This window comes from Tachysurus vachellii, chromosome 23, assembly GCF_030014155.1.
Source record: "Tachysurus vachellii isolate PV-2020 chromosome 23, HZAU_Pvac_v1, whole genome shotgun sequence".
NCBI lineage: Eukaryota > Metazoa > Chordata > Actinopteri > Siluriformes > Bagridae > Tachysurus > Tachysurus vachellii.
In genome coordinates, this window is record NC_083482.1 from 18,032,048 (window position 1) to 18,044,131 (window position 12,084).

General features: G+C 38.3%; 1 protein-coding gene across 1 annotated transcript; it reads left to right on the forward strand.

Annotated features, from left to right (window-relative positions):
- Window positions 1-1,047: 1,047 nt before the first annotated feature.
- On the forward strand, window positions 1,048-11,458 carry vstm2b (V-set and transmembrane domain containing 2B). The gene is made up of 5 exons (XM_060859410.1): window positions 1,048-1,558; window positions 1,881-2,056; window positions 2,336-2,365; window positions 2,748-3,093; window positions 10,955-11,458. The coding sequence occupies exons 1-5, from the start codon at window positions 1,498-1,500 to the stop codon at window positions 11,023-11,025; spliced, it is 684 nt and encodes a 227-aa protein (XP_060715393.1). The 5' UTR covers window positions 1,048-1,497; the 3' UTR covers window positions 11,026-11,458.
- Window positions 11,459-12,084: the final 626 nt, after the last annotated feature.

A 12,084-nucleotide genomic window follows, 5' to 3' on the forward strand; every position in this document is an offset into this window, starting at 1 on the left:
GTATCATTTTAATAAAAAGGAAACATGACCCACTGGTAGTGTGTCTACAAATAAAAATATGAACTGGTCCACTAATGGAGTCCAGAGAGACTGAACAGTGAAGGAAAACACATCAGCAATGAAAACATTCAACTTCTGAGTTTAAAAATAATTCAGCTGAACACAGACTATCTGCTTGGTATAGATTGAGTTACAGATATCATGTTAAACTTAATAAAAATTAAAGAACCATACAGTGCAGCTGTAAATCTTATTAGCCTGTGAAAAAACAACAGTTTTGCTTGAATGTGTAAAAACATAGAAACGGTAAAATGAATTAGCTTCTTTAGTGATGAACTTTGCCTCGATGTAAATCCATGTTAATTTCCTGAAAAAAAAAACAACTGAGAATTTGTTAAAATTCTTAGAATGCAAACCTGTAAGGTCATTGAAAAGCAACAGCATTGATGTGCTCGAGACATGTGAAGGCACGCAACAATAAATTGTCAATTGTGTAAATTCATAAGTAGTAATTTTCAGTACTTCTCACTCACATAAGGCAGCTGCTTAAGTTATAGCTTTAACTAATACTGTAGCTGTAAATGGGAAAGCAGTAAAGCGTCATAACAACCGCAACTTAGTTGTTACTTTAAATGGTAAGAGCTTTCAACCAAACATGGGTCATTTTTGTCCTCAGATTATAATTGTGTATTGTTTTTTACTTTAAGAAAAGAGTGTAGTTATTGGTTTGCTGATTTAACTGATTATAGTAAGAGGCAAATAACAAATTATCTTGGAAGAAAAATTACATTTAGCGATAACTCAATGATATTTTCTTTGCTATTTGGAAAACCATTTTGTTTAATGGACTCAGCGAAGATCTAGCGTCAGAATTTACACTCATCTAAATAAAGACTATGAAAGATTCGGGTTTTCTTGCTGCAGTTTGGCGTCAGCGCGCGCGTTCCTTATAGGCTGAGGTTTAAAGGAGATTTCTGAGAGGGAGGAGCGCGAGAGCAGCTCGGAAAGCTCACCGAGAGCGCGCACCGGAGAGATTCCTGACGCAGGGACGCGGGAAGCGCGACTGCTGCCGCTGCATTGCAAATCCCCAAGCGCGCGCGTGTCTGTCTCTTTACGGATTTGCGTGTTTGCGCTCGGTATTCGGTGGTGTTGTTTTTCTGAGTTTCCGTATCTGTGTGTGTGTGTGTGTGTGTGTGTGATGGGTGGACATAAAGCCTAGCACAGCGGAGTAAGATTCCTACCGGATATAAAGTACACTGGGAAATAACGGACCCTCGAACGGAAAAAAACGGGAATATTCGCTCACTACGGAGTTTTTTTGTTTTTTTTTACAAGCACACACACACACACACACACACTGGTTCTTGTTACTTCTCTCCTATTTGGATCTTATGATCTCCCTCAGTGTTTGGAATTTAAATCGGAATGAAAAACCGCGAAGATCAAAGCGCGTTAACGGCATGAGGAAATAAAACAGCTGCGCGCGAGCTTGTTAAAATGGAGCTGCGGAGGCTTTACTGTCTCATCCTTAACACACCGTTACTGCTGTACGGGGAGGGTGAGCGCGCGCGTACACACACACACACACACACCAACTGTTGTGTCTCACACTTTTAATGGTAGCTTTTAGTGTGTTTTTGTTCAAATTAACTTATAAAGAAACGTGTAACAAATAGTTATATTTACATTTACAAATATTCACAAAGTGTAATCGTGTACACACACACACACACACACACAGAGAGAGAGAGAGAGAGAGAGAGACGTTCTGACTGAATTGCTTAAAATGAAAATAAAAATATATAATGTTTGAAGTGATGCCTTGACGTGTGTGTGTGTGTGTGTGTGTGTGTGTGTGTGTGCACGTGCGTGTGTAATAGCTGCCTTCACTGAAGTGCCTACAGATGTGAGTGTATGTGAGGGTGAGGACGTGGAGATGCCGTGTGCATTTCGTGCCGTTGGTGGGTTTCCATTTGCTTTAGAGATCCAGTGGTGGTACCTAAAGGAGGCGACTCCACGGGACACACATGACACTCACACAGGCAACCGAGCCAAGGTAATACTCAATGTAATGTGATTAATTCAAATCTGTGTTTGGGATTATTTTGGTTATGCACTAGTGTAGGGCAGAAGGGGTTAGTTAGTTGATAAATTGTTTAATGTAGTGAGGAACCCCTTTAGCCCATTAGTCATAAACTGTTTCCACTGTACTAAAATACCTATATGGACACATTAAACCTGCTTGCTTATGAATCTAAATGTAACACACTGTGTGTGTGTTGTGTCGAATGATTCCCCTATATTTCATATTCTCACTGTGTTGTTTATGTTACAGGTTACTCCAAGAGACGCCACTAAGATCAGTGTAAGTCTAACTAAAGAGGCATTTTAATCAAATATGGTATCAGGGTTACCATAGTAACCATGAAAACATCTGCAAGTTGGCATATTTATAAAATGTTGAATACAACCTTCTGACATCATGTAAACACCCAGCATTAGTGTACTGAATGTAAATGCAGCTCTCATACATCACACACTCTGTAAAACAGTACTGTGCAGAGTCATTTATAGAATCAATTATTTTCTTATTAATTATATGCTATAACTAACTTAGATTCATTTATAGTGACTGTAAGAATGACACCTTAAAACACACACAGTACACTGAACAGTTCCCTTGCAATTGTTGCATGGAAATAATTTATGGTAAATTTAATACTGGTTTCTTGTTGTGTTGATCTTAGACGGTGCGTGTGCAAGGGAATGCCATCTCTCACAAGCTCAGCCTGTCCCAGGTGGGGAAGGCAGATGAAGGTGTATATGAGTGTCGGGTGTCAGATTTATACTCAGATGACACACAGGACTTTAAAGTGCAGGCGACGCTTCGTGTGACACCACGGGACAGCATGCTTGCTGAGGAGGCCGTGTCTCATATCCAAAACCGCTGGACATTAAAGAGTGCAGCACGAGCCACTAATGAACCAGATCAGGGAAAAAGCCACATAAACCCTCTATCGTCATCACAACCAACCCTCGCCACAGGCTCACCACACACTGCTAATACCTCCAACAGACAGCAGCATGAGACCGGTGAGTGATGGAGCAACAGTGCCACCACATGGACGGAAATGAATACACAAAAGAAAAACAGAGAGAGAGAGAGAGAGAGAGAGAGAGAGAGACTTGATTTTTAAAACATCCTTTTATTTAAAAATATTTTTTTCCTTTTTTTTTTCCTAAAAAGAGAGAACTCCAGGGAAAATAATTTCGCTCATTTTCCTTTAAGAGTTTTACACTCACAAGAGAAACAGCACCAAAGAAAAGAGATATTAAAAGTTACATATTAGCTCATTTGTACCTGTCTGGCATACGATGTCTGCTGTCTTCCAGCTGTTGCCTCAGATCTCTTATTTTGTAATTCCAGCTTGACAGAGGCAGTTTCAGCAGTACGTGGAGGGAAGCAGTTGAAAAGTTGGGTTGTAGTGAATTGGCTCATCGTCTGGGTTTGGAAAGGGTTGGAAAATATCTCATAATTTTCAAGACTGATGACAGGCTCACAGAACTGACTTACAAAAGTTTGATATTGCTGATAAGTCCATATCCCTTATATCCAGTGCATACAAGTGCTTATCATATTCCAAGTTTAGTATCCATTGGAGTAGGGCACAAGCCGTGCCTACCCATGCTGGACCTTCACCATACAGGAATCTTTGTGCCGTCTTGACTCGACAAGGTATGTCAATTAGGCCTTGGCCCCCCCTCCTGTAGAGGTAAGTAGAGGACAGGTGCCTGCGTCCAGTGTTGCCCATTCCGGAAGAAATTTACTAACTTTTTTCTGTATTTCGATAAGCAGTGTCTCTGGACGTTCAAGGAAGGTTAGTTGGTGCCACAGCATTGAGGCACCCAGATTGTTAGAAAAAAGAATCCTTCCCCTGTAGCTGTGGCAAAACCCAGTTCCACTGAGATAGCCTGGCACACACCTTCCCAACCAATCCATCCCAATTTTACATTTGGAAATCTTCCTGGTAAGGATAAAGGCCCTTGAGTCTGCTATTGCCCCATTAAAAAGCCCCCACTCTTCTCCCAGTTTACTCTCGCTGAGGAGGCTTTTTTGTTAAGTGTTAAATTGAGATACATTAACATCTTCTTGAGACTTGATAAAAATTCTAACATTGTCTGCATAAGACAATTTTCTCTTGCTGCCCTCTAAGTGAAACCCCCTGCAGTTCTGCCCTCAGTTTGCAGGCTCTATTTCCAGGCTGTAGAGCTGACCAGACGGGACAGCTGAGGCCTCCCCCTGCCTTGAGAACAAAACAGTCATCAGTGTACAGCAGTTTTAACCACAGCAGAAAGAACATTTCCCACCCCAAAGGAAGTGGGCTTCTGAAATAGATAACCATGATCGACCCTTTTCTTGATCTATATGTACACAGATCAATGGCATCTCTAACTAGGAAAAGACTGGCAATTATTGTGTGATTCGAACAGAATAAAAGTGTTTTTTTTTGTGTGTATGAACACTGAAACACTGTTTAACCATATTAGCTTAACATCTTGACAAGATTTTGTAGTCACTACACAACAGAGCTATGGGTCCTTTTTTTGTCAAGAGTGATGTTACTGCTCTAGTGCAGCAACCCGGAAGCCTTTCAATGTCAAGGGTTGCACAGATCTGCTCCTAGAAGTCCTGGAAGTCCGAAAAGTGTTTGTATAATTCATTGGATAGTGTGTCTATTCCTGGTGCACGTCCTGGTGCTAGTTGGTTGACAGCAGTGGTTAGTTCCTGTAGTTCCAGGGGCATGTGCAGTTTGTTCTGTCCTATGGTTAATGTAGGCAGGTTCTTAAGTAGCTTGTCTCTGTGGGAAGAGCTGCAAGACTCTTCATTGTACGAGTTTGGTGTAGAAAGTTACAGCTTCGTTACTTATTTCAGCTGGGTCCATTGTTACAGTGCCATCTTCCTTTTTCAGATTCGCCATTTGGTTTTGATGAGTTGTGTTCTTGTAAAGGTTGAATGAGAAACTGCTGGGGGTGTTTATGTCTTTAATAAGGGAGAAACATGATCTTAAGAAAACTGCTTTGGCCTGCTCGTGTAGAAAAGCATTTAAGGCTTTTCTCTTACTTTCGAGTGAGTTTTTTGTTCAAAGTGTCTTTTTTTCAAAGAGCTTACTTTCTATGAGGAATATTTCTGTTTCATGTTCTTCATGAAAGTCTTTAAATAATTCTGACATACATGCTGTATATTTTTGATTTGTTTTTCCCATCTACCATGTAACCAAGCTGTTAAAACAATTTCTGTTTTTCCACTCATTCCAAAACACCCTTGAAAAATTCGTGAAAACATTTATTCTGAATCCCTTTGGTGTTAAAAGGCCAGTACAATCTACTCTTTTTAGTTTTAGGCATTATGAAATCTAAGGTAGTCATGTGGTGAGCTGAAAAACCTGTAGGATATATGGTTGGGTTAAAAACTCATCCATAAAACTGTTTTTGTCTTTTTCTGATTTATAAAATCTCTTCTGCCTTGCTGCTACTATCGATGAGTCAGTGGATTTAACCCATGTGTATTGCTTGGTCTCAGACCAGGCCACACTGACTGACAAGTTCTTTTAGAACCAAAGCTGACTGTGGGTGAAGCTCTCCCTTGTTTCTGTCAGCTGTAAAGTCTGTGGTACAGTTCCAATTAGAGTTGAGAAATTTTTGCTACCCTGTTTCAAAATGCTTTTTAATTTTTGGAAAAGTTGTATTATTTTAAAACCATTGATGGGGCATAAATATTTATGAAAGTAAAATTGATTTTCTTCAATTCTGTTTGTAGAATTAATGCTCTGCCCTTTTCTATCTCAGTTACAGTTGTGTTGGTTTGGTCTTGCACCTAGTTTAAAAAGTATCGTCACTCCTGCACTGATAATGGACCCATGACTTATAAATAAACTCCCTTCCCACCACATTTGCCATTTCACTTCATTTTCTGAGTCACTGTGTGTTTCTTGTAAAAAGGTGACGTCAATTTGTTTGCATTTTATTTCCCCTACTACTGCTCTCCTTTGCCACCTAGTGGAATCCTAGTCTTAGTTTTTCCATAAGTATAAGAGAAAGGAGAAAGGAAAATGAAGATAAGAAAGGAACAGTAGAACAGAGAGAGCAACGAATTGTGTGAAAAAATTCATTAGTGTTTCTAGCAAGAGATTCTTATTTTGCCAGGTAATTTTTTTAAGCAGAATTACCATTAACACAAATGCTATAAATATTTAAATGTCAGGGAAAAACTTCCATGTTTACAGATTTCCATAGGTCGCGTCCAAAAAATTCTTTATTTCAAAGAATTATGACAAATTATGTCAAAGCTGGAGCTGTTGATCTCCTCTGTAACTGGAGACACATATCTGATATGTCTGAGAGGTTGTCATCATCTAAACCCTCCACATTCTGATCTAATCAACTCCTCTGTAGTTAAAGAAAACTGTATTGTTTGACCTTTCCATATTGTCTTTCCTTTCTATTTCGTCTGTCTTACTTTCTGTTGCTTCATTGTTTGACCTCTCTTCACCACTTCCTGTGCTCACCTTTGCTAATGGCTCATCAGCCCCATAAACTTCAACTTTTTTTCTTTTACAAATTTGCACCTCTGAGACACGTTTTGAAATTTTCTTTTCCCTTTATTCCTTGTCTATTGCTCAGTGTTTATTTGTTGTATTTTACTCTGTTCTCCACCTTTTTTCCGTGCACCCTGTAGGGTATTTTGCCCTTCCTCTGTAATCGCCTGTTTCTCTGTCACTGCCCCACTCTGCCCAGCTTCCTCACTGTCCTGTGATTTGTGCAGGCAAACAAATCTCTTGTTCCATGTCCCCATGTTAAAACACCTCATGTTTCCACTACTGGCATACAGCATGTATGATTTACCCTCATGTTGTACTGTGAAAGTGATGATTAGGACAGGATGTCTAAAACATGAGCATTGTAGGCCTAAAGGTAGTGATATGCATTAGTGCTGGGTTTTTACAGTACCACTCTAAATTTTCCCAATACGTGAAAGTTCACACCCAATGTCCTCAAAAAAAGGGGGAACAATAGATACGGTTACCTTCGTACCTAGAGGAATAATGGAATAAAACTCTCCACATACCGTGTTCCTGTATCCAGTCAGCTGGTGCACTCCTTTTCTTTTACAAAAACCACCACTGCCTTGTTCATATGTGATGCCGACACAATATTTTGGTGGCCCAATTTTTCTACCACCTCTTTTCTCTCCTTTCTTCTTGTATACCAAAATAAGATTTAGAATTAGCAGATATGACTGGTTGTAAATGTGGAGATTGCCTTCTCAGGACCTTTGTTTTATAAGTGTATAAAGCATTGTCTTATCCACAAACAATAGTAAACAAAGATGGTATTTTAATAATCATTTTTTAGGTATTAAAGTTTCTTAATGATTCACCATATTAGAGGATTATTTCCATGTTTCCAGTTCATCAGCACATTGGCACATTTGAATTAGGGTTAGAAAACACCATCAACTGGAATGATGCAGCCATTGTATAGTGATAGTGACGTGACATACGGCTAAGTACGGTGACCCATACTCAGAATTTGTTCATTTAACCCATCATTTAGCACACACACAGCAGTGAACACACACACACACACACACACTCTGAACACACACCCGGAGCAGTATGTATTGTATGTAGCGCTAAATATAAAAGTGCAATGCCTTTATGGTGTAATATACTTAGTTGTATTCTATTTCATTTTATCTACAGTTCACATGTGTTTGAGCTTAAAGGATATGAGATGATAGATCAGAATTTGATCTTTGATTCTCTGATATTTACATCTAGACCTGTTTAAACACCTTAGAACCTGGCACCTAGTGTTTGAACCCATCCATTTCTCAATTGTTGTTTCTTGGTGGTTAAATAATTAATTAATCACTCTGAATGTCTATTCTTGGTCTGTGAAGACTGCCTTTGTTGGTAGAAATGATAAACCAGCATGAAGACCACAGAGCTGTCTGTGAGAGAAAAACAAAACAATTTCAAGCTGAGAAAAGAGGAAAAATCTATCAGAGGCACTAAAAAGCATTGGGCATAACCAATACAACAAACTATAATGTCCTGAAAAAGAATAGAACAGGCCAAGAAAAACAAGAGCAGTTCATGTAAGAAACATTGGCAAAGCTGTGAAGAAAAACTACAACAGTCAGTGACATCAACATCTATTGAACATTTTGTCTGACACAGAGAAACACATCCAGTCTAGGAAGAGTCCAGTCTGAGTAGGAGCTTCATCATGCACCAAGTTAATGATCCAAAACACAGTGACACTCAACACAGGACATCATCAGGGGAAAAGTGAAAGGTTTGTAACTCAAGACTGGATGGAAAAAAACCCTAAAACCACCTTTATTTAATTTACTTTAAGTACATGATCCAACACTATTGCTCTTTTAAAAATTTGTCTGGTCTGCGCTTATCCGAACTACCTCGGGTCACGGGGAGCCTGTGCCTATCTCAGGCGTCATCGGGCATCAAGGCAGGATACACCCTGGACGGAGTGCCAACCCATCGCAGGGCACACACACACTCTCATTCACTCACACAATCACACACTACGGACAATTTTCCAGAGATGCCAATCAACCTACCATGCATGTCTTTGGACCGGGGGAGGAAACCGGAGTACCCGGAGGAAACCCCCGAGGCACGGGGAGAACATGCAAACTCCACACACACAAGGCGGAGGCGGGAATCAAACCCCGACCCTGGAGGTGTGAGGCGAACGTGCTAACCACTAAGCCACCATGCCCCCCACATTTATATTTAAATATCAGCAAATAAAAGTCTCATATTTATCATTTGATGTCAAACACAAATGTCTGCAATGTGCAGTCCAAAACCTACATATAGATTTAGATCCCTGTATGTAATTAATCAAGGGCATTTATACACACATTGCCCATAGAGGGTGAGAGTCATCATCAGGGAGATCTTTTACCCGAACCCTGGACTCTTCTCCTCCATCTGTGGATTACTACAGGAGCTTTGTCTATCACAGCAGCTGGCTAAAGAACAGCTTCATTTTGTCAGCTGTCAGACTGCTGAACTCTACACAGTGGCACTAATCCCCCTTCCCCTAGTTTCTCTATTAACATAAAATAATTAGTTACAGTTTTGTACCTTCTTCTAGTATTACCTCATGTTTAGTATTCTTGTCATTGGATTTATGTTTGTTTATAATGAGGAAAAACTAGACTTCTTGGAGTCATCATCCCCAATTTCTTTAGCCAGAATTGTTTGTGTGTTTTAAAAAATTCAAAACTGACGTACTGTATAAAAGTTTATGTATAATGTCCTTTTAAGGTGTCTATATCTTTTTTGTCTAGTACAGTTGTCTGCTGATCCAGCAGTGATAATAACAGAAACATTTATAATGGAGTTTCATCTGTAATGCACAGCAGTGGTTGTACCTTAACATCACAAAGTGCAGGTGGCAAAAAATTTGTTTAAATCAGCTTCAGGATACGTTGGTATTACTGGTTTCCACAGAAATTGCTGTAGCTAAATAAGGACAAGAGTAAAAAAGAAAAGACATCCAGATAAACAAAGGCTTGCAATTTGCATAGAACAATTCTGCTTATACTCTGCCTATGTGCTACTTGCTTAAATGCAGAATTAGTATGTAGCCTGCCTGCATGTACACACATACTGTAAGGAAGTTTAGATCCATTTACTCCATATTATCCATAAAGTCTTTTATGGTAATATTGTCTGTTCATTTTTTATAAAAGTTCATATTTCAGGGTTTGCATTATTTCATTATGACTATTTTTAAATGTGTTTACCAATTTAAATCAAGCTGTAACCCTTTAACACATGCATGGTCCAGATCTTTACTGCATCTTTCCTACCTGCCTGTGTCTCCTCCCTAATTTATATATCTCTTCCAATCACAATCTACCTCTGAAAGGCTCAAGTCTGTGGTGTGGCTCAAGTCAATACATGTTCCCAACTCAGGAAAGGGTTTTGATCTGCCAACTTCATAGCACACCAGAAAGAACCTATTCTAATAAAGTGATTTCTACAAACATGAAATAAACATTGTCTATAACACTGTGACAATAAAATATAATAATCAGTGCTGGCCAATGTAAGAAAATAAAACAATAAGGGTGAATATCTTAATGAAAATGAAGTTTATTCATGCATAGCAGTGACAAAATACATGAAGTGCTTCATCGGGTTCATCAGAGTCAAGAAGAACAAATCGTGCTCAAGCATTTTATACAACTTTTCCTCTTTGTAGTTTAATGAGGTTTCGCTTTAAATGTGTATTGAGTGTAAGAACCGAGTGTCTCCCAAATGGCTGGGTCACACGTTGTCGTCTAGCTGGATGACCGAATAGTAATCAAGGTCAACGTATCCTATATTTAGTGACAGTCCTTGATGTCTTGCTGCCACTCCCATACTAACAATTAATCTAGGTTATTCATTTAGAGTTCTAAACGTATTACCTTATAATACTTTTTTGTTTTTTTATGACGTGCTTCTGACATGTATCTTGGAGTGGAATCTGGGTGCATAAAATGTGTAATTTCTTACACCAGTTTTTCATAAATTAGAAAACATTGTTGTCTAATAGTGCCATGCTGTGTTGGTCAGAGCTTAAACCAAGCCTATATGTGTCTTAACTGTGTCAAATGCAATGTAGAAAAAAAGAGTTCACATTACATGAATTATATTTACAGCATTATTATCTAGCATGTGAGACCTGAACACACCTCCTGACCCTGCGCTTTTCATCAGCTCTGTAGTATTGGTAATATAGCTGAACATTTCAGGGACTTGGATAATGAACGGGGAAAGGCAGTGTTTCCATGTCCTCTACGATCATTTATATTGTATGTAAGCTCTGATTTCACTAAGTGTTTATCTGCATTTGTCTTGTTGTTTAGGTTCCGTTACCATGGTTACTGTGGAGCCGCTGATGTACATCTTGCCGTTGATATTTTACATGCTCTTCTGAATGAAAATGAAAAAAACAAATAATCTTTTATCTACCACTGAGATAATCAACAAACAGATCAACAAATGTGATCAGTTTACTGTTTCAGCATGTTAAAGACGACTCGCAGCAGAAAAAGAAATGAGAAAAAAGTCAACTGAAATTTTTTTGATGATAATTGGACCATATGAAAAAATATGGAAGAATTATGAAAACAAATACACACAAATTTGAGTCTAGGTGACCTAGTGATGACTAGGTGAATTAGCATTCACATCATTGTCCAATCACACACACACACACACACATAATGGACGCGTCACTGTTTTTTTTTTTTACACATTATTTTATCATTTAATTCCCCTTACACTGTAAATTATAGGATTTTTATTCCCTATTGTATTTGATTCCTTTTTCAGTCTTTGAAAAAAGTTTGTTAAATGTTTTATTTTTGCATGAGCTGTTGATCAGTTTCTCATGGATTGTGTGTGTGTGTAATTGTGTGTATCTGTGAGTTTCATTTGGTTTTCACTCTGTATAAATTGTGCTATTTTTTGAAAAATTAAATGCACATGTCCATCGTTGATGTTTGTCTTTAATAATGTTTATTTTTTATTAAGATGGTGTAAATCAGGTTAATCACTCATTTATTTAAAATAAGCAAAATGTTTCCATGTTGCAAAAACAAGGTAATAAAGTTATTTTTTAATAACATTACTGTTCTGATATTTTGACATTTTGAAAATTATATATCAAATCGTATAAATAACAGGAAGAGCTTTGCATACTTAGTTAAAGGAGAAATAATTTCTATAGCTGATGGATCAAGTGAAGAAGCTTTTATTACATATAGTACATAGTGAAATAAAAACAATTTCTTCAGCATTATGGAGCTACAAAAGAACACAGAGCTACATAAAACAGCACAGAACTAAGGATCAAAAAGTAGTTAACCGAGCCACATTACATGCATCGCAGCAAACAGTGCAGACAGACAACAGAATATGCTACAGAACAGATACTAAGACTCTTCTATAGATCTTCATTTCTCCTCAGTCTAATAGAAGCCAAAAGAAATCT